Source organism: Mya arenaria, chromosome 15, assembly GCF_026914265.1.
Source record: "Mya arenaria isolate MELC-2E11 chromosome 15, ASM2691426v1".
NCBI lineage: Eukaryota > Metazoa > Mollusca > Bivalvia > Myida > Myidae > Mya > Mya arenaria.
The window spans coordinates 29,839,801-29,864,511 of NC_069136.1; the positions used below are offsets into that span (position 1 = coordinate 29,839,801).

The following is a 24,711-nucleotide window of genomic DNA, read 5'->3' on the forward strand; positions in this document are numbered from 1 at the left end:
CACTGGTGTGACTCAGACCTACAGCCTCTTGTGTGAGAGACAGACACCTATACCATTGGACCAATCTCACACTTGCGGGGCTCAGACCTACAGCCTCTTGTGTGAGAGACAGACAAGTATACCACTAGAACAATCTCACACTGGTGTGACTCAGACCTACAGCCTCTTGTGTGAGAGACAGACAAGTATACCACTAGACCAATCTCACACTGGTGTGACTCAGACCTACAGCCTCTTGTGTGAGAGACAGACAAGTATACCACTAGAACAATCTCACACTGGTGTGACTCAGACCTACAGCCTCTTGTGTGAGAGACAGACAAGTATACCACTAGAACAATCTCACACTGGTGTGACTCAGACCTACAGCCTCTTGTGTGAGAGACAGACACCTATACCACTAGACCAATCTCACACTGGTGTGACTCAGACCTACAGCCTCTTGTGTGAGAGACAGACACCTATACCACTAGACCAATCTCACACTGGTGTGACTCAGACCTACAGCCTCTTGTGTGAGAGACAGACAAGTATACCACTAGACCAATCTCACATTGGTGTGACTCAGACCTACAGCCTCTTGTGTGAGAGACAGACACCTATACCACTAGACCAATCTCACACTGGTGTGACTCAGACCTACAGCCTCTTGTGTGAGAGACAGACACCTATACCACTAGACCAATCTCACACTTGCGGGGCTCAGACCTACAGCCTCTTGTGTGAGAGACAGACAAGTATACCACTAGAACAATCTCACACTGGTGTGACTCAGACCTACAGCCTCTTGTGTGAGAGACAGACACCTATACCACTAGACCAATCTCACACTGGTGTGACTCAGACCTAAAGCCTCTTGTGTGAGAGACAGACACCTATACCACTAGACCAATCTCACATTGGTGTGACTCAGACCTACAGCCTCTTGTGTGAGAGACAGACAAGTATACCACTAGAACAATCTCACACTGGTGTGACTTAGACCTACAGCTTCTTGTGTGAGAGACAGACAAGTATACCACTAGAACAATCTCACACTGGTGTGACTCAGACCTACAGCCTCTTGTGTGAGAGACAGACAAGTATACCACTAGACCAATCTCACACTGGTGTGACTCAGACCTACAGCTTCTTGTGTGAGAGACAGACAAGTATACCACTGACAATCTCACACTGGTGTGACTCAGACCTACAGGCTCTTGTGTGAGAGACAGACACCTATACCACTAGAACAATCTCACACTGGTGTGACTCAGACCTACAGCCTCTTGTGTGAGAGACAGACACCTATACCACTAGACCAATCTCACACTGGTGTGACTCAGACCTACAGCTTCTTGTGTGAGAGACAGACACCTATACCACTAGACCAATCTCACACTGGTGTGACTCAGACCTACAGCCTCTTGTGTGAGAGACAGACACCTATACCACTAGAACAATCTCACACTGGTGTGACTCAGACCTAGAGCCTCTTGTGTGAGAGACAGACAAGTATACCACTAGAACAATCTCACACTGGTGTGACTCAGACCTACAGCCTCTTGTGTGAGAGACAGACAAGTATACCACTAGAACAATCTCACACTGGTGTGACTCAGACCTACAGCCTCTTGTGTGAGAGACAGACACCTATACCACTAGACCAATCTCACACTGGTACGACTCAGACCTACAGCCTCTTGTGTGAGAGACAGACACCTATACCACTAGACCAATCTCACACTGGTGTGACTCAGACCTACAGCCTCTTGTGTGAGAGACAGACAAGTATACCACTAGACCAATCTCACATTGGTGTGACTCAGACCTACAGCCTCTTGTGTGAGAGACAGACAAGTATACCACTAGACCAATCTCACACTGGTGTGACTCAGACCTACAGCCTCTTGTGTGAGAGACAGACAAGTATACCACTAGACCAATCTCACACTGGTGCGACTCAGACCTACAGCCTCTTGTGTGAGAGACAGACAAGTATACCACTAGAACAATCTCACATTGGTGTGACTCAGACCTACAGCCTCTTGTGTGAGAGACAGACAAGTATACCACTAAAACAATCTCACACTGGTGTGACTCAGACCTACAGCTTCTTGTGTGAGAGACAGACAAGTATACCACTAGAACAATCTCACATTGGTGTGACTCAGACCTACAGCCTCTTGTGTGAGAGACAGACAAGTATACCACTAGACCAATCTCACACTGGTGTGACTCAGACCTAAAGCCTCTTGTGTGAGAGACAGACACCTATACCACTAGACCAATCTTACACTGGTGTGACTCAGACCTACAGCCTCTTGTGTGAGAGACAGACACCTATACCACTAGACCAATCTCACACTGGTGTGACTCAGACCTAAAGCCTCTTGTGTGAGAGACAGACACCTATACCACTAGACCAATCTCACACTGGTGTGACTCAGACCTACAGCCTCTTGTGTGAGGGACAGACACCTATACCACTAGACCAATCTCACACTGGTGTGACTCAGACCTACAGCCTCTTGTGTGAGAGACAGACACCTATACCACTAGACCAATCTCACACTGGTGTGACTCAGACCTACAGCCTCTTGTGTGAGAGACAGACAAGTATACCACAAGACCAATCTCACACTGGTGCGACTCAGACCTACAGCCTCTTGTGTGAGAGACAGACAAGTATACCACTAGAACAATCTCACATTGGTGTGACTCAGACCTACAGCCTCTTGTGTGAGAGACAGACAAGTATACCACTAGACCAATCTCACACTGGTGTGACTCAGACCTAAAGCCTCTTGTGTGAGAGACAGACACCTATACCACTAGACCAATCTCACACTGGTGTGACTCAGACCTACAGCCTCTTGTGTGAGACACAGACACCTATACCACTAGACCAATCTCACACTGGTGTGACTCAGACCTACAGCTTCTTGTGTGAGAGACAGACACCTATACCACTAGAACAATCTCACACTGGTGTGACTCAGACCTACAGCCTCTTGTGTGAGAGACAGACACCTATACCACTAGACCAATCTCACACTGGTGTGACTCAGACCTAAAGCCTCTTGTGTGAGAGACAGACACCTATACCACTAGAACAATCTCACACTGGTGTGACTCAGACCTACAGCTTCTTGTGTGAGAGACAGACACCTATCCCACTAGAACAATCTCACACTGGTGTGACTCAGATCTACAGCTTCTTGTGTGAGAGACAGACACCTATACCACTAGACCAATCTCACACTGGTGTGACTCAGACCTAAAGCCTCTTGTGTGAGAGACAGACACCTTTACCACTAGACCAATCTCACACTGGTGTGACTCAGACCTAAAGCCTCTTGTGTGAGAGACAGACACCTTTACCACTAGACCAATCTCACACTGGTGTGACTAAGACCTACCACCTCTTGTGTGAGAGACAGACACCTATACCACATGACCAATCTCACTCTGTTGTGACTCAGACCTACAGCCTCTTGTGTGAGAGACAGACACCTATACCACTAGACCAATCTCACTCTCGTATGACTCAGACCTACAGCCTCTTGTGTGAGAGACAGACACCTATACCACTAGACCAATCTCACACTGGTGGGGCTTAAACCCACAGCCTCTTCAGTGTGGAAGGGACACATATCAACTGTTAATATATACATAATGTTATATTCATCTGATTACGAAAGCATGACTAGAGAAATGCCTAAGACGAGCGACATGAATGCAAATGAAGCAACGTTTTAGCACTATATTCCATATTCAATTAACAATGTTATTTGATTTTCTAATACACTAAATGAAACTAATGAGGTTTTTAAATCTATTCTATGAACTGTAACTTATGATAGTGGCTAGTATGCAAAAGTTACCAAGCTGCAACAGTAACATCTATGCAAATGTGAGGGCAATCAATATATGCCTCTTTATTCTTCAAATAAAGATAAACTTATACTCAATCTACCATATCAAGGAGCCTGTTCATGACACGGTAGTACAGGTTTGTTGCCTGTGTGTATCTCTGCTCCGCCACGTGACCCTGGCAAGACCCTGCTGTCTCTAGGTATCTGGACAGAAACTTCAGCTTCAGCTGGGACACACGGTCCACAATTGCCTGCTCTGGCTTACTGGCACAGTTCTGTAGAATGAAGCAAAACACAACCCTTTTATTTGCAGGAGCATATTTTACTAAAATACATGCATTCATGCCTTATTCAAACACAAAAAAATAGAATATACTTTAGAGGCTTATGTAGATTAAGCAATAACTTCACTTAAATTGACAATGTTGTGGATGCATTAACGGTTCTTGTACACTGCACTTCTTCCAGGCCTTTTTCCATAGATCCTAAGGGTGAGACTATCAGACCCATTCTCCTATCAAAATATATGATATTTTTGCCCATCTGAAGAAAATATCCCGATCAAAAGTAAAGGTATTACAGGGCTCAAATTTAAGCTCGCATACTCGCTAAATGCGAGCCAGTTTTGCTGTAAGCGACATGTTAAAAAATCTACTAGCTAAAATTAGTCCCATATTTCAAAACAAAATACCAGAGGAGGAATGCTAATGAGTACACAATGAATGTCATGTCGCTTAGACGCTTTACAACGCATAACAGGTAAGCATTAAATGCTTTTGTGACACTAATCGCGCGTGTTGATTTTGATGATGTGGTTCACATTTGTAGTACACAAAATTCCAATGCAGTGATCTCCATTGACAAGCAGAGCACAGCAAAAGGGAGAAACCACTGTTTGTGTATGTGATTCGATACCCTTTGGGGTTTTCCCTGAACGTGTCGTCTGCAGATATAAATAATTTATTAAGTGTCAGAATGGACAAATTTCTAAAACGTACAGTTAGCAATTCCAGTACTGATTAAAATTAAGAAACTAGAAGACCTCCTAAGACGCTTGTTCATTAAACATTTAACTAGAACTCACTTGTATTGATTTTTGTTTCCTTAGGCCAAATAAAACAATACCTGTGTTTCCGGTAACATGGTAAAAAAAAATAGTGTGTCGGTTGGGATTTTTTTTCTTCTTTTTTTTCTTACGGTTTCGATTTCATGCAATATTCTGTTGCATCAGATCAATTATGTTATATCTAAGTGTTTCATAATTAACAAAAAATCAGAAAAAAAACAACAGCATTGTATAATGTCTGAAATCATTTCCTTACCTTCAACTACCGTATTTTCCCGCCAATTTTGCCCATGAAATCTGGTGTTTTTTGTATACAATACTCGTTTATAAGACGCGATCTGTTTTAGAACAAATCCAGCACTTCAATTTCTACAAATCTGTGATAATGTTCTAGCCAAACAGTCAATTATTAACTAAATTTGTTAATTTGCTTGATAAAAATCACTGATTTTCTTTTCAACTGTGAGCTCTCTTATGTGGAGGTATAATTAATAATAGAACAAGTAAACGTGGATATGGATTTATTTTACCTATCTAATTTTCGTATAATCAAAGTTTCATTCATATTTGTAGTGATCATATTTTAGATCAATTTTAAATGTAAAACAGAAAGTCGGCTATTTTGTTGTTGTTGTTGTAGGTCAATTGAGACCCCTTGCTGTGTTTATGAAAATGGTCGACCAAGGAAGCTACTGTTACGTTTCAAGAAATTCTAGTTTTAGAGGAGATGTTTTTAAAAGTAAAACAAGAAGTTGGCTATTTTGATGTTGTTGTTGGTACATAACAAAATATACACCATGCCTTGTAATGTTCTTTGGGCTTTTCAAGGTGGTCAGTGTAGGCACATAAGCACACACCATACCTGGAAATGTTTCTGGGCTGTTCCAGGTGGTCAGTGTGGACACATACACACAACATACCTTGAAATGTTTCTGAGCTGTTACAGGTGGTCAGTGTGGACACATACACACAACATACCTTGAAATGTTTCTGAGCTGTTACAGGTGGTCAGTGTGGACACATACACACAACATACCTTGAAATGTTTCTGAGCTGTTACAGGTGGTCAGTGTTGACACATACACACAACATACCTTGAAATGTTTCTGGGCTGTTCCAGGTGGTCAGTGTTGACACATACACACAACATACCTTGAAATGTTTCTGAGCTGTTACAGGTGGTCAGTGTGGACACATACACACAACATACCTTGAAATGTTTCTGAGCTGTTACAGGTGGTCAGTGTGGACACATACACACAACATACCTTGAAATGTTTCTGGGCTGTTCCAGGTGGTCAGTGTGGACACATACACACAACATACCTTGAAATGTTTCTGAGCTGTTACAGGTGGTCAGTGTGGACACATACACACAACATACCTTGAAATGTTTCTGGGCTGTTACAGGTGGTCAGTGTGGACACATACACAACATACCTTGAAATGCTTCTGGGCTGTTCCAGGTGGTCGGTGTGGACACATACACAACTTACCTTGAAATGTTTCTGAGCTGTTACAGGTGGTCAGTGTGGACACATACACAACATACCTTGAAATGTTTCTGAGCTGTTCCAGGTGGTCAGTGTGGACACATACACAACTTACCTTGAAATGTTTCTGGGCTGTTCCAGGTGGTCAGTGTTGACACATACACACACAACATACCTTGAAATGTTTCTGAGCTGTTACAGGTGGTCAGTGTGGACACATACACAACATACCTTGAAATGTTTCTGAGCTGTTACAGGTGGTCAGTGTGGACACATACACACACAACATACCTTGAAATGTTTCTGAGCTGTTCCAGGTGGTCAGTGTGGACACATACACAACTTACCTTGAAATGTTTCTGAGCTGTTCCAGGTGGTCAGTGTTGACACATACACAACTTACCTTGAAATGTTTCTGAGCTGTTACAGGTGGTCAGTGTGGACACATACACAACTTACCTTGAAATGTTTCTGAGCTGTTCCAGGTGGTCAGTGTTGACACATACACAACATACCTTGAAATGTTTCTGAGCTGTTACAGGTGGTCAGTGTGGACACACACACAACATACCTTGAAATGTTTCTGGGCTGTTACAGGTGGTCTGTGTGGACACATACACACACAACATACCTTGAAATGTTTCTGGGCTGTTCCAGGTGGTCAGTGTGGACACATACACACACAATATACCTTGAAATATTTCTGGGCTGTTACAGGTGGTCTGTGTGGACACATACACACACAACATACCTTGAAATGTTTCTGGGCTGTTACAGGTGGTCTGTGTGGACACATACACACACAACATACCTTGAAATGTTTCTGGGCTGTTCCAGGTGGTCAGTGTGGACACATACACACACAACATACCTTGAAATGTTTCTGGGCTGTTACAGGTGGTCAGTGTTGACACATACACAACATACCTTGAAATGTTTCTGGGCTGTTCCAGGTGGTCTGTGTGGACACATACACAACTTACCTTGAAATGTTTCTGGGCTGTTACAGGTGGTCAGTGTGGACACATACACACACAACATACCTTGAAATGTTTCTGAGCTGTTCCAGGTGGTCAGTGTTGACACATACACACACAACATACCTTGAAATGTTTCTGGGCTGTTCCAGGTGGTCAGTGTGGACACATACACAACATACCTTGAAATGTTTCTGGGCTGTTCCAGGTGGTCAGTGTTGACACATACACACACAACATACCTTGAAATGTTTCTGGGCTGTTCCAGGTGGTCAGTGTTGACACATACACACACAACATACCTTGAAATGTTTCTGGGCTGTTCCAGGTGGTCAGTGTTGACACATACACAGCATACCTTGAAATGTTTCTGGGCTGTTCCAGGTGGTCAGTGTGGACACATACACACACAACATACCTTGAAATGTTTCTGGGCTGTTCCAGGTGGTCAGTGTTGACACATACACACAACATACCTTGAAATGTTTCTGGGCTGTTCCAGGTGGTCAGTGTTGACACATACACACAACATACCTTGAAATGTTTCTGGGCTGTTACAGGTGGTCAGTGTTGACACATACACACAACATACCTTGAAATGTTTCTGGGCTGTTCCAGGTGGTCAGTGTTGACACACATACAACATACCTTGAAATTTTTTCTGAGCTGTTACAGGTGGTCAGTGTTGACACATACACACAACATACCTCGAAATGTTTCTGGGCTGTTACAGGTGGTCAGTGTTGACACATACACACAACATACCTTGAAATGTTTCTGGGCTGTTCCAGGTGGTCAGTGTTGACACATACACACACAACATACCTTGAAATGTTTCTGAGCTGTTCCAGGTGGTCAGTGTTGACACATACACACAACATACCTTGAAATGTTTCTGGGCTATTACAGGTGGTCAGTGTTGACACATACACACACAACATACCTTGAAATGTTTCTGAGCTGTTCCAGGTGGTCAGTGTTGACACATACACACAACATACCTTGAAATGTTTCTGGGCTGTTCCAGGTGGTCAGTGTTGACACATACACACACAACATACCTTGAAATGTTTATGAGCTGTTCCAGGTGGTCAGTGTTGACACATACACACACAACATACCTTGAAATGTTTCTGGGCTGTTCCAGGTGGACAGTGTGGACACATACACAACATACCTTGAAATGTTTCTGGGCTGTTACAGGTGGTCAGTGTGGACACATACACACACAACATACCTTGAAATGTTTCTGGGCTGTTCCAGGTGGTCAGTGTTGACACATACACACACAACATACCTTGAAATGTTTCTGGGCTGTTCCAGGTGGTCAGTGTTGACACACATACAACATACCTTGAAATTTTTCTGAGCTGTTACAGGTGGTCAGTGTTGACACATACACACAACATACCTTGAAATGTTTCTGGGCTGTTCCAGGTGGTCAGTGTTGACACACATACAACATACCTCGAAATGTTTCTGGGCTGTTCCAGGTGGTCAGTGTTGACACATACACACAACATACCTCGAAATGTTTCTGGGCTGTTACAGGTGGTCAGTGTTGACACATACACACAACATACCTTGAAATGTTTCTGGGCTGTTCCAGGTGGTCAGTGTTGACACATACACACAACATACCTCGAAATGTTTCTGGGCTGTTACAGGTGGTCAGTGTTGACACATACACACAATATACCTTGAAATGTTTCTGGGCTGTTCCAGGTGGTCAGTGTTGACACATACACACACAACATACCTTGAAATGTTTCTGAGCTGTTCCAGGTGGTCAGTGTTGACACATACACACAACATACCTTGAAATGTTTCTGGGCTATTACAGGTGGTCAGTGTTGACACATACACACAACATACCTTGAAATGTTTCTGGGCTATTACAGGTGGTCAGTGTTGACACATACACACAACATACCTTGAAATGTTTCTGGGCTGTTACAGGTGGTCAGTGTTGACACATACACACAACATACCTTGAAATGTTTCTGGGCTGTTCCAGGTGGTCAGTGTTGACACATACACACACAACATACCTTGAAATGTTTCTGAGCTGTTCCAGGTGGTCAGTGTTGACACATACACACACAACATACCTTGAAATGTTTCTGAGCTGTTCCAGGTGGTCAGTGTTGACACATACACACAACATACCTTGAAATGTTTCTGGGCTGTTCCAGGTGGTCAGTGTTGACACATACACACAACATACCTTGAAATGTTTCTGGGCTATTACAGGTGGTCAGTGTGGACACATACACAACATACTTTTAAATGTTCTCTTAGCTGTTCCAGGTGGTCAGTTTTGTCAGATATGAGGTTTTTCAGCTGCTGGACCGTGTTCATGGCAGCTCGGACAGGGGTCACTGCAGTGGTCGTCCCATTTACTGTTGTGGTCTGTTGGCTGCTGAAATACAAAGATTAAATTGTTTCTCTCATCTTCTGTGATGTTCATTATTTTTTAGCAAACAGTATTTTCACACTGAAAATTTATATTTAAACCGTAAATGATTGTTTATAGGACACTTTCCCCACATAATTCTTATAAATAAAATGCCTGCTTTTGACGTTGTTTTTTTTAACAAGAGGGCCATATTGGCCCTAAATCGTTCACCTGAGTAAAAGAGTTTTACCTTTGTAATCAATATAGCTTGATATATTGTTCTCAAAGAATACTGAAAAACATACTGATCAAACATGTTGCCTGGATAATCAATGACAGGACTTGTCACAGTTGCCTGCACACTGACAGGACTTGTCACAGTTTCCTGCACACTGACAGGACTTGGTGATTGACTGCACACTGACAGGATTTCGTTCAGTTGCTTGCACACTGACAGGACTTGATAATTGACTGCACACTGACAGCACTTGGTACAGATACCTGCACACTGACAGGACTTTTTTCAGTTGCCTGCACACTGACAGGACTTTGTTCAATTGCCTGCACACACACAGGACTTCGTTCAATTGCCTGCACACTGACAAAACTATGTTAAATTGCTTGCACACTGAAAGAACTTTTAGTATAGATACACAAACAACAAACAGTGCACCGTCCAATAAAATCAATAAACTGCCTTAAGCTCTAATAGTCAAATATCAGAACACATTCAGCACCTTCCACTGATATCATTGCAGCTTCCATCTATGTCAACATCACCTTCCTTCACATGTTCAAAAACATTTTTTTCTTTAAATCCATAATGCTTATTCACTATCCACACAGACAATAAGATTGTAGCTTAGAATAATCTACATGAAAGTCAATGGAAAAGTCTGATTATTAAATTTATTATTAAGTAAAAATGAAATTTCTTCTAAAGAATAAAGTGTATAGTAATTATTTGAATCTATGAACCCGAAAAATGAACAACAATTGTTGTTGATCAATCATGATCTTTGGTGAATTTTTGTAGAGGGTCACCCAAGAAAGCTTTCTGTAAAGTTGATTGAATTTGGACTGGAAGTTTTAGAGATTTTTTTTTTAAAGCAAAACAGGAAGTTGGCCATTTTGGTGTTGTTGTTGTTGATCAATCGAGACCCCTTGTTGTATTTTTGTAGACGGTCACCCAAGGAAGCTTCCTGTGAAGTTTCATTGAATTTGGCCTAGTAGTTTCAGAGGAGAAGTTTTTTAAGCAATTGTTGACGGACAGACAGACGCTGGACAAAGACCGATTACAATAGCTCACCATGAGCACTTCGTGCTCTGGTGAGCTCAAAAGTCCATTTCAAGCCGAAATATGTTTGTTTGCATTTCACTTCAAAGGGACACTTCTCACATCAATTGATAAAATTAGTTATCACAGCAATTGAAAATTTGATACAGTTAATATCAGCAGAAGATAACAAATAAAAGTTGTTCATTATTTAAAGCTTCGAAATTGTACGATAGTTTTTACGTGGTATGATTCTGTATTAAAACAAATAGACATGGATCAGGTGAATTGGCATCATTGTGCACTGTCGATGTGTGAAGGTGTGAAAAACTCCTTCTACCTTACAGCTGCTGCAATAGTACAAATCATACCATGTATTTGAAAAACTTAGGTGTTGAGAACATTTTAATACAATATACGGCTGCTCTTTATTCTATTTGTGTCAATGACGAATAATTTAAGCGCTCTTCAGATATTGAGCGGAAACCGTGAGGACAGACGGACAGTTTTGAAGCATACAAAACAAATGTTTGAAAAGTGCAGCTATATTTTCAAACAAGACATTATTAATCAAAACTAAAGAAACATTACATGAAGAACACCTTGTTGTTTGAACGACTGAGGTATGACTCATGCCATAGAAATATTAAAATGTATACAGTGTGTTGTTTGGAGGACTGAGGTATGACTCATGCCATAGAAATATTAAAATGTATACAGTGTGTTGTTTGGAGGACTGAGGTATGACTCATGCCATAGAAATATTAAAATGTATACAGTGTGTTGTTTGAACGACTGAGGTATGACTCATGCCATAGAAATATTAAAATGTATACAGTGTGTTGTTTGAATGACTGAGGTATGACTCATGCCATAGAAATATTAAATTGTATACAGTGTGTTGTATGAACGACTGAGGTATGACTCATGCCATAGAAATATTAAAATGTATACAGTGTGTTGTTTAAATGACTGAGGTATGACTCATGCCAAAGAAATATTAAAATGTATACAGTGTGTTGTTTGAACGACTGAGGTATGACTCATGCCATAGAAATATTAAAATGTATACAGTGTGTTGTTTGGAGGACTGAGGTATGACTCATGGCATAGAAATATTAAAATGTATACAGTGTGTTGTTTGGAGGACTGAGGTATGACTCATGCCATAGAAATATTAAAATGTATACAGTGTGTTGTTTGAACGACTGAGGTATGACTCATGCCATAGAAATATTAAAATGTATACAGTGTGTTGTTTGGAGGACTGAGGTATGATCAATGGTGTTGAGACATACAGTGTGTTGTTTGGACGACTGAGGTATGACTCATGGCATAGAAATATTAAAATGTATACAGTGTGTTGTTTGGACGACTGAGGTATGACTCATGGCATAGAAATATTAAAATGTATACAGTGTGTTGTTTGAACGACAGAGGTATGACTCATGCCATAGAAATATTAAAATGTATACAGTGTGTTGTTTGGACGACTGAGGTATGACTCATGGCATAGAAATATTAAAATGTATACAGTGTGTTGTTTGAATGACTGAGGTATGACTCATGCCATAGAAATATTAAAATGTATACAGTGTGTTGTTTGGAGGACTGAGGTATGGCTTGTGTCATAGAAACACTACATGATGTACGCTGTACTGTTTTGAGGACTGAGGTATGACTCATGGCATAGAAATTTTAAAATGTATACAGTGTGTTGTTTGAACGACTGAGGTATGACTCATGCCATAGAAATATTAAAATGTATACAGTGTGTTGTTTGGAGGACTGAGGTATGACTCATGCCATAGAAATATTAAAATGTTTACAGTGTGTTGTTTGGAGGACTGAGGTATGACTCATGGCATAGAAATATTAAAATGTTTACAGTGTGTTGTTTTGAGGACTGAGGTATGACTCATGCCATAGAAATATTAAAATGTATACAGTGTGTTGTTTGGATGACTGAGGTATGACTCATGCCATAGAAATATTAAATTGTATACAGTGTGTTGTTTGAATGACTGAGGTATGACTCATGGCATAGAAATATTAAAATGTATACAGTGTGTTGTTTGGAGGACTGAGGTATGACTCATGCCATAGATATATTAAAATGTATACAGTGTGTTGTTTTGAGGACTGAGGTATGACTCATGGCATAGAAATATTAAAATGTATACAGCGTGTTATTTGGATGACTGAGGTATGACTCATGCCATAGAAATATTAAATTGTATACAGTGTGTTGTTTGAACGACTGAGGTATGACTCATGCCAAAGAAATATTAAAATGTATACAGTGTGTTGTTTGAATGACTGAGGTATGACTCATGCCATAGAAATATTAAAATGTATACAGTGTGTTGTTTGAACGACTGAGGTATGACTCATGCCATAGAAATATTAAAATGTATACAGTGTGTTGTTTGAACGACTGAGGTATGACTCATGGCATAGAAATATTAAAATGTATACAGTGTGTTGTTTGGAGGACTGAGGTATGACTCATGCCATAGAAATATTAAAATGTAAACAGTGTGTTGTTTGAACGACTGAGGTATGACTCATGCCATAGAAATATTAAAATGTATACAGTGTGTTGTTTGGAGGACTGAGGTATGATCAATGGTGTTGAGACATACAGTGTGTTGTTTGGACGACTGAGGTATGACTCATGGCATAGAAATATTAAAATGTATACAGTGTGTTGTTTGGACGACTGAGGTATGACTCATGGCATAGAAATATTAAAATGTATACAGTGTGTTGTTTGAACGACAGAGGTATGACTCATGCCATAGAAATATTAAAATGTATACAGTGTGTTGTTTGGACGACTGAGGTATGACTCATGGCATAGAAATATTAAAATGTATACAGTGTGTTGTTTGGACGACTGAGGTATGACTCATGGCATTGAAATTTTAAAATGAATACAGTGTGTTGTTTGAACGACTGAGGTATGACTCATGCCATAGAAATATTAAAATGTATACAGTGTGTTGTTTGGAGGACTGAGGTATGGCTTGTGTCATAGAAACACTACATGATGTACGCTGTACTGTTTTGAGGACTGAGGTATGACTCATGGCATAGAAATTTTAAAATGTATACAGTGTGTTGTTTGAACGACTGAGGTATGACTCATGCCATAGAAATATTAAAATGTATACAGTGTGTTGTTTGGAGGACTGAGGTATGACTCATGGCATAGAAATATTAAAATGTTTACAGTGTGTTGTTTGGAGGACTGAGGTATGACTCATGGCATAGAAATATTAAAATGTTTACAGTGTGTTGTTTTGAGGACTGAGGTATGACTCATGCCATAGAAATATTAAAATGTATACAGTGTGTTGTTTGGAGGACTGAGGTATGACTCATGCCATATATATATTAAAATGTATACAGTGTGTTGTTTTGAGGACTGAGGTATGACTCATGGCATAGAAATATTAAAATGTATACAGTGTGTTATTTGGATGACTGAGGTATGACTCATGCCATAGAAATATTAAAATGTATACAGTGTGTTGTTTGGAGGACTGAGGTATGGCTTGTGGCATAGAAACACTACATGATGTATGCTGTACTGTTTTGAGGACTGAGGTATGATCAATGGTGTTGAGACATACAGTGTGTTGTTTGGAGGACTGAGGTATGACTTGTGTCATAGAAACACTACATGATGTACGCTGTACTGTTTTGAGGACTGAGGTATGATCAATGGTGTTGAGACATACAGTGTGTTGTTTGAGTTACGAGGTATGGCTCATGAGTAGAATAATTACATGAATTATAGCTAGTTGTTTTGAGACATGAGGTATGACTCGTGCCATAGAAATATTACAAGATGTACACCGTGTTGTTTGAACATGCCATAGAAATATAACATGACATACAGTGTGTTGTTTTGAGGCATTAGGTATGGCTCATGCTGTAGAAACTGTAGCTCATCAAGGCCCCCCTGTTGTCGCTGCCTTGTGTGGTAATCTGCACTCAACATGTCCACCTACAGAATTGATTTTTTTTATAATTATCATATACACGTTATGCTCTATATTTTACAAAGACTGTTCTTCTTTAAAAGTTACAATACTGAATACTGGAAAGAACAACATGATATTTTATTTCAATATTCAAGCCTTTACATGAGTTGTGTCCAACAATTATACATGCACTATGAAACTGTGAAAGTTAATGATTTAAAATCAATGTCTGCACATAAAAATCACTGCAAAGCATTGAATCATTCCAAGGTATTGGTGTAAAGAAATTAAACTGTAACACTCCATGTGTCCCTGTATGTTCTTCGACTTAACATGGAGGCTAGGCAGTCAATTGCTTCTGTTAGCATTTTAAACATCAAAATTCAAACTAACACCAACAGATTTATGGAGTATCAAACAAACCCTAACCCATACATTCAGGGGGAGGATTTTTTGGTTCCTGTGTACTTTAAAAGAGTAAGACGACATGTTTGAGAGTACTCACATCAAGTTTTCCAGTTTCTGCTTGCAAACTTTGAAAGTAATCCTGTGTCACCTTGTGCATAGACATAAGCTGGAAAAAAGCCCCGGAAAAATCAACTTTAAGTGGCAAAAAAAATTCAACTGATTCCAATGAAGCAAACAAAATTTCCTTACCCTTGATTTAGATTCCAAATTTCTTTTAATTTATTTAATGATGATAATGGTGAAAAGGCAAAAGCTAAAACATACTCTCTTTATCTTTTTCAATCCAACTAGATAAGCTTGCTAGTATATATGTTACCTCATCTATACTGGTGTGGAAGATGTCTGCAAGTTTATGGAGCATACTGCTTGATCCCCCCCTGGTTGGACTGGTTAGGGCTGTGGCTGTAGTCTCCAATTTCAGAGTGTCTGAAACATAGGAATCTAGTTATACTTTCTGGACAAAGCTGCTACACATTTGCTCTGACAATAAGATCTTTAGTAACTGAGCAGTAACCGTTCTTCACCAAAAGGTCACGGTGACCTTGACCTTTGACCTACTGAACTAAAAATCAATAGAGGTCATCTACAAGTCATGACCAACTAGCATACCAAGTATGAAATTCCTGGAAGCAAGCATTCTTTAGTTATTGAGCGGAAACCGTTTCTTTACCATAAGGTCTCAGTGACCTTGACCTTTGACCTACTGATCTCAAAATCAATATGAGGCATCTACAAGTTATGACCGACTAGCATAACAAGTATAAAGTTCCTGGACCCAAAGGATCTTTAGTTATTGAGTGGAACCCGTTTCTTCACCTCAACGTCAAGGCGACCTTGACCTTTGACCTAGTGATCTCAAAATCAATAGGGTTCATCTACTAGTCATGACCAACTAGCATACCAAGTATGAAGTTCCTGGGTGCAAGCGGTCTTTAGTTATTGAGCGGAACCGTTTCTTCACCTCAAGGTCGTGGTGACCTTGAACTTTGACCTTCTGAACTCAAAATCAATATGAGTCATCTACTAGCCATGACCAAGTAGCATACCAAGTATTAAGTTCCTGGATACAAGCCTTCCTTAGTTATTGAGCAGAAACTATTTTTAAGCTTAAGGTCACCGCCAACATATCGCTTTTTAATCTACTAAGCATGACCAACTAGCACACCAAGTATAAAGTTCCTGAGTGCAAGCGGTCTTTAGTAATTGAGCGGGAACCGTTTCTTCACCTCAAGGTCGTGGTGACCTTGACCTTTGACCTTCTGAACTCAAAATCAATAGAGGTCATCTACTAGTCATGAACAACTAGCATACCAAGAGTGAAGTTCCAGGACCCAAAGGATCTTTAGTTATTGAGCGGAAACCGTTTCTTCACCTCAAGGTCACGGTTACCTTGACCTTTGACCTAGTGATCTCAATAGGGTTCATCTAATAGTTATGACCAACAATATACCAAGTATGAAGTTACTGGGTGTAAGTGTTCTTTAGTTATTGAGCAGAAACGAAGTGTGATGAACGGACTGACAGACTGACTGACGGACAGGGCAAAAACAATACGTCTCCCCATGAATTGGGGAGACATAATAAGCATTTGTACATAGGAAAGAAAACAGCTGAGAATTTTTCTTATAAACATGCACATTCAAAATGGCCGGTCAAGATTTTTTTTTTTAAATAGCCAGTGGACAAATAGTGTTATTTCATATATTTTTTTATGAAAATATGGCTGAAATTCAGCGCCGTTCACATCCCAAAAGTGTACTTTTTTCACAAATTTGGAAAAAAAATAACAGTTCTAATTAAAAAAATTATGCTGTCTAATTCTCTTATTAACTCTTCAAACCCAGGAACATAAAGTGCCTTAACGGTTCCTTGGCTCTGTTTGAAATAAACTATGGCTAATTCACAATTTTAAGCATTATGTCGAGATTTTAACAATTCTAACATTTCCCTGCCCAAATCCACAAAAAGGTGCAAAACCTCTCTGAACTTGATCTCTCTATTAAATCTACATATCATTTAGGATCTTTCTTTCACCGCATATTGGGAAATACATTCACTTAATTTAAGAACATTTCATTTATACAGTACCAAAAACAGAAAGTATATATAAAAAAATTATGGCAAGTAATGAATTTTCACACAATACAAAATACTGACTTTTGAATGCTGTTTTGTCTTCTGACAAAAAACTTATGACCATTGTAGACAAACTACTACAGACAATACAAGTGCTGGTTGATTCAAAATTTCACAGCTCACCAAATGGTGGTTGAAGAAGGAAGGCAGGAGTAGCCCGTAACACAAACTCGAGACAACACAGAAGGAGTAGATAGGTCTGTATGAGCTCTTCACTGTCACACATCAGCTCATCTGTAACACAGGGAACATGAATATCAGACTGCTTTTATGAAAAGTATTCATCACAAATAAACAAAGCACTAATGGACAAAATCACTGAGGCGCACATGGATGGACACATAGACAGACAAGGGAAAAACTATATCCCCCCCAATAAGTGGGGGCATAAAATGTTCGAGATTTTCTCCCCTACTGGTAATGTTACAATCTTATGAATCTAACAAGCAAGAAGAAGAAAAATGAAAAACACGTCTTCCTTCAATCCTTTTACAAAGTAAGTACAAACCTTTAGCATGTAGAAACAAAGTCCAGCATAACCTTTTCTTCTCCTGTGTGCCTTCTGACTTCTCAAATGGAATGGATCTACAATAACATGACAAACATAAGAGGCAAAAGTTAAGCCCATAATGGCATATGTAAGCACAATGGAATGGATCTGGAATAACAGGACAAATATAAAGCTCATGCTGGTATATATTTAAAACAAATGGAACGGATCTTGAAGTACAGGACAAATATAAAGCCCATACTGGTATATATTTAAAACAAATGGAATGGATCTGGAATTACAGGACAAATATAAAGCTCACAATGGCATACATGTATGTAAGAACAATGGAATAGATATGGAATAGATATAGAATAACTGGACAAACATCTGGTAACTTAATAAGGGACATATAAGATCAATGGAATTGATCTGAAAAATCGGATGGATCTGGAATAACGAACAAACATCTGGGATATAAGGAATGCTCATTCTGACATGTTGAAACACAAGACCATACTGACATGTTGAAACACAAGACCATACTGACATGTTGAAACACAAGACCATTCTGACATGTTGAAACACAAGACCATACTGACATGTTGAAACACAAGACCATACTGACATGTTGAAACACAAGACCATACTGACATGTTGAAACACAAGACCATTCTGACATGTTTGTAACACAAGACCATTCTGTCATGTTGAAACACAAGACCATTCTGACATGTTGAAACACAAGTTCATTCTGACATGTTGAAACACAAGACCATACTGACATGTTGAAACACAAGACCATACTGACATGTTGAAACACAAGTTCATTCTGACATGTTGTAACACAAGACCATTCTGACATGTTGAAACACAAGACCATACTGACATGTTGAAACACAAGACCATACTGACATGTTGAAACACAAGTTCATTCTGACATGTTTTAACACAAGACAATTCTGTCATGTTGAAACACAAGACCATACTGACATGTTGAAACACAAGATCATTCTGTCATGTTGAAACACAAGACCATTCTGTCATGTTGAAACACAAGACCATACTGACATGTTGAAACACAAGATCATTCTGACATGTTGAAACACAAGTTCATTCTGACATGTTGAAACACAAGACCATTCTGACATGTTGAAACACAAGTTCATTCTGACATGTTTTAACACAAGACCATTCTGTCATGTTGAAACACAAGACCATACTGACATGTTGAAACACAAGATCATTCTGTCATGTTGAAACACAAGTTCATTCTGACATGTTGAAACACAAGACCATTCTGACATGTTGAAACACAAGACCATTCTGACATGTTGAAACACAAGACCATTCTGACATGTTAAAACACAAGACCATTCTGACATGTTGAAACACAAGTTCATTCTGTCATGTTGAAACACAAGACCATACTGACATGTTGAAACACAAGACCATACTGACATGTTGAAACACAAGACCATTCTGACATGTTGTAACACAAGACCATTCTGACATGTTGATACACAAGACCATTCTGACATGTTGAAACACAAGTTCATTCTGACATGTTGAAACACAAGACCATACTGACATGTTGAAACACAAGACCATACTGACATGTTGAAACACAAGTTCATTCTGACATGTTGTAACACAAGACCATTCTGACATGTTGAAACACAAGACCATACTGACATGTTGAAACACAAGACCATACTGACATGTTGAAACACAAGTTCATTCTGACATGTTTTAACACAAGACCATTCTGTCATGTTGAAACACAAGACCATACTGACATGTTGAAACACAAGATCATTCTGTCATGTTGAAACACAAGACCATTCTGTCATGTTGAAACACAAGACCATACTGACATGTTGAAACACAAGATCATTCTGACATGTTGAAACACAAGTTCATTCTGACATGTTGAAACACAAGACCATTCTGACATGTTGAAACACAAGTTCATTCTGACATGTTTTAACACAAGACCATTCTGCCATGTTGAAACACAAGACCATACTGACATGTTGAAACACAAGATCATTCTGTCATGTTGAAACACAAGTTCATTCTGACATGTTGAAACACAAGACCATTCTGACATGTTGAAACACAAGTTCATTCTGACATGTTGAAACACAAGACCATTCTGTCATGTTGTAACACAAGTTCATTCTGACATGTTGAATCACAAGACCATTCTGACATGTTGAAACACAAGTTCATTCTGACATGTTTTAACACAAGACCATTCTGTCATGTTGAAACACAAGACCATTCTGACATGTTGAAACACAAGTTCATTCTGACATGTTGAAACACAAGACCATTCTGACATGTTGAAACACAATGGAAAATATAAGAAATAACTGGACAAACATTGGTGGTGAAAGTAAAGCCAATAATATCAACAAGGCAGTCCAAAGGATGGCTTTATCCCCCGCTGTTGTTTTTTGGTATACCTGGTATTTTGTTTTTCTCGCAACCTGACTGGTACGTTGAATCTGACCAAAATTGTACACAACCACTGATCAAGAGTGGGAATATAGGAAATACAAGTTGTTTGATCGGTAACCTAAATATTCTTGGATATTTGAACATATTTTAAAAGGATATTTGTTAAAGTTTTTTCATATTGTGGGTAGTGTAGATAACTATTTAACTATGTAAGATAGTTGTAGGTTATTTTGGCTAAAAATAGGAAGGAAAATGAGTCCTTGATTTATAACATCGATGAAATAGCAAGCCTTAAGTATTTTCGATTAAGTGATAATTGATTAAGATAATACTATGTCTATACGTTCAATAAGTTTTGAAAAGAAACGAAAAATATGATCAATTTGATTTTTAAATATGTTCGACTGCGATGGTGCAATGACATTTTTCTCTTTCTTCTTTCAGTTTCACCTTCAAGTTTCGGATGTATAAACGAAAATACCTGATTATTGACAATATTCCTATAATTGTTCTTTAAAATAAAGTATATTTAGTAGTCCGTAAATTAATTTACATAATGGAAGGAGTTATTGACGTCATTGAGTTTGACTGCTGCTAAAAGACGATACTGGCTAGAGATGATCGATAATCACTTGTCACTTCGGGTGTTAATTACTCTTGACATGTGTTTATATACATTAAATGAATAAGCAACCATTCAGCACATGGCTTGCAGTCCTGAAACGCAGAGCAATTATCTTTTTGACCATCGTAAATTACGGCGAATCTGACTACGCTTTGATCTTTCCCTGTTGCCAAGGCGACTAATCGCTCTAGTCGCCATAGGACGCATTCTTGAATAATAAGCGTATAAAACATGATGATTTACACGTTTAATTGGCTTTTTTTTAAATCGCATAAGGAAAAAAACGGTAGCCTGGTCGGCGGGGTCGGACTAGTTTCTGAGGATAATCGGTAGCCCGAGCTAAAATTCGGTAGCCTCAGGCTATCGGGCTACCGCAAATTTCGAACACTGCCAAAAGAGTGTTCGAAATCCGCGGAAGCCCGATAGCCTGAGGCTACCGAATTTCAGCTCGGGCTACTGCGAATTTCGAACACTGCCAAAAGACTACAGTAAACAAAGAAAACTTGATCGTTCTTTGTCTCTAGGTAGGTAATATGAATATTATTCCAGTTCTATTTATGGCAACTTAATAACGGCGTAATTATGGCTTTAAAAATGTGATTGCGAGAACTACACATATTTCGGATACGATTATTTTTGACTGTGTTGATATTCTTCTGAAAGACCCAATTTTACAATGACTGCTTTAAGCTAGTTTATCTTTTCAGCAAGGCGTTTGATCTGCCATGTGCTGATGACTGATCAGGAGGATGACTATTTGATCAAAATTTCCTTTTATGAATAAAAATATGTATGTTTTCGAACTTAGGATTATTTTTTTTTACTTGGATCAATGGTATTTCCACTCGAAACACATGTAAAATGATGTGCTAAACAGGAATGTTGCTCTTAGGAGAACTAACTTTACAGATTTCCTAATGCTTAAAATCATTCTCGGCCGGGGGCCTACGGCGCTCTGGACCCCCGGCTAGATAAGGGCTCTACCCCTAAAACCCCACTGGGGGAGGTCCCCAGACCCCCCTTCTACTTTCTATGCTCCCCGTCCTACTTCAAAAAATATTGAGGTATGGCCCATAATGGCATATATGAGAACAATGGAATGGATCTTGAATAACAGGACAATCATATATTGGGATATTGGTTAAGCCAAATTGCATCATAATTAAATTAGTCTGTCTTACTGTTTTTTAAATGTTAGTTATTTTGCAGAAAAAGTGTTAAACCTATCAAGAAGAATATTTATACAGCTTGGCAGGAATTTTCAACTCTGACAACTGGGACAGAGCACCAATTATATTGCCAATCATAGAAGAGAAATTATTCCAACAGTATTTGATGATTGTTTAACCCTGATTTAGTGTTAAAACAGAGCTTTTGATTTTGGTTGACACCCCCATATTGATGAAGCCAATACATATGTGTATTTCTTTCAATTGTCAAAATACCGTCTCCGTGGCCTAGTGGATAAGCGTCCGCCTACGGAGCGGGAGGTCGTGGGTTCGATCCCTGGCCGCGTCATACCAAAAGACGTTAAAAGTTGGTACAAGTAGCTCCCTTGCCTGGCGCTTGGCATTTAAAGGGTAGTGCTTGGAAAAGTGGTGTACTCAGTACTGGTTTAACCCAGGAAAGTTGTACCCCGTGTATCGGTGCTTTACACCGAGCACGTAAAAGAACCAAGGGGTCTCTTCGAAAAAGAGCTAGGGTCTCGCACCCGGACTTCCTTGTATCCCACCACTGTCTCTTCAGCGTGCTGTCCCTTCAGCAAAAACAAAGGACCCCGTTGGAAATAAGTGCTTGCACTTTCACGGGTTATCCTTGATCGCAAGGTCTAAAGAAATACATACATACATACAAAAGGTTCTTGAACAAAAAGATAAACAAGTTATTTTTTTTCTGGACTTACTCTTGGTTTTCTTCCTCTCTAAACACTGTTCCCCATTCTCTGAAAGAATAAAAAATAATTATAGAAACCGATCATGAACTAAATTGCTTATTTGAAAAAGCACTGATCTCCTTTATTGTGTGGTCCTAGCTAAGAAATAATCAATGATGATCATGAAATTTGTATTTTTTGACTCGAGATGAACAAATTGTGCCCTTGAAGCCTATTCACCTGTATTCAAAAGTGAACATCTACTGCTCAAGGTCACCGTAACTTTTGACCTACTAATCTCAAAATTAATTGGGGTCATCTAACAGCCATGACCAACTGGCACAACAAGTATGAAGTTCCTGGGTGCAAGCATTCTTTAGTAATTGAGCAGAAACATTTTTTATGCTAAAGGTCACCACCCACATATTGTTTTGCAACTGGAAGTCACGTCACCGGGACCATGACCTTTGACCCACTGGTCTTAAAATCAATAGGGTCATCTTCTTGTCATGACCAACTCGCATACCAAACATGACCTTACTAGTCTCAAACGATTTTCAGATACTGAGAGGAAACTGTTTATTCCTCCCTCAAGGTCTCGCCACATTGACCTCAAAATAAATAGCTGTCATCAACTGGTCATAATTTAACCTGCATGTCAAGAATGAAGTTCCTGGGACAAGGGTTCTAAAGTTATTGAGAAGAAATGAAGTGTGACCTATGGACGGACGGACTAACAGGGCAAAAACAATATGTCTCCCTATGAATGGGGGAGACATAATGAGAACTATATGGACTGTACAAAAAGGACCGGCATACACCCTTGATTCCTATTTAGTTCTCACTTCACCACACTTCACGCTGTGAAGTGGTATAATTAGATTTACCAGTACACAGCAGAGAAAGACTAGGTGATAGCTCTACAATTTTTGAAGCGTTTGTCAATTGTTGAACATGTTTCCAAGTTTCATTTTAATGGTTTAAAATATTTGATAATTTATAATAACAAGGGAGTCATGATGGCCCTAAAACGCTCACCTAAGCGAAGGCCACAACTCTTGTGATAAAGCATTAATAAAAATGTTGCAATTAAATCATATATCTTTACTGATGACGATGCCTTGTTTTATATTTGTAAGGGGTCATGCAATGAAGCTACCTCTAAAGTTTCATTGAATTTGGCCTAGTAGTTTCAGAGATGTTTTTTAAAGCAAAACAGTAAGTCGGCCATTTTGTTGCTGTTGTTGTTGTTGTTGATCAATTTCAATGCCTTGTTGTATTTTTGTAAAGGGTCATGCAATGAAGCTTCCTGTAAAGTTTCAGTGAATTTGGCCTGGTAGATTCAGAGTTGTTTTTTAAAAGCAAAGCAGGAAGTTGGCCAGATTGTTGTTGTTGTTGATCAATCGCGCCCCCTTGTTGTTTTTTTGTAGATGGTTACCCATACTGAATACAAGTGAACGAAACAAAATTAATTAAATTGAATTGTCACTGGGGTCATTGCATTTTGGGGAAACCCGCAGACAAATCACATCCCTGAGTATATACCGTAAATGACTGGGTATTAGACGCACTTTTTTCCCTCAGATTTTGATGC

The 24,711-nt window shown here is 39.4% G+C and overlaps 1 protein-coding gene across 3 annotated transcripts in view; it reads right to left on the reverse strand.

Moving 5' to 3' along the window:
- Positions 1 to 24,711, reverse strand: part of LOC128220509 (retinoblastoma-associated protein-like) — a 65,346-nt gene that overhangs the window by 29,005 nt on the left and 11,630 nt on the right. For 2 of the 3 annotated variants that reach the window (XM_052928932.1, XM_052928930.1), the window contains exons 5-12: positions 23,148 to 23,186; positions 18,172 to 18,248; positions 17,787 to 17,897; positions 15,844 to 15,953; positions 15,565 to 15,633; positions 14,973 to 15,082; positions 9,677 to 9,815; positions 3,959 to 4,132 (exon numbers count right to left, since the gene is read on the reverse strand). In XM_052928932.1, the coding sequence (XP_052784892.1) occupies positions 3,959 to 4,132; positions 9,677 to 9,815; positions 14,973 to 15,082; positions 15,565 to 15,633; positions 15,844 to 15,953; positions 17,787 to 17,897; positions 18,172 to 18,248; positions 23,148 to 23,186 (829 nt within the window). The remainder of the gene's footprint in view (positions 1 to 3,958; positions 4,133 to 9,676; positions 9,816 to 14,972; positions 15,083 to 15,564; positions 15,634 to 15,843; positions 15,954 to 17,786; positions 17,898 to 18,171; positions 18,249 to 23,147; positions 23,187 to 24,711) is intronic. The other variant, XM_052928931.1, reaches the window with a different exon arrangement.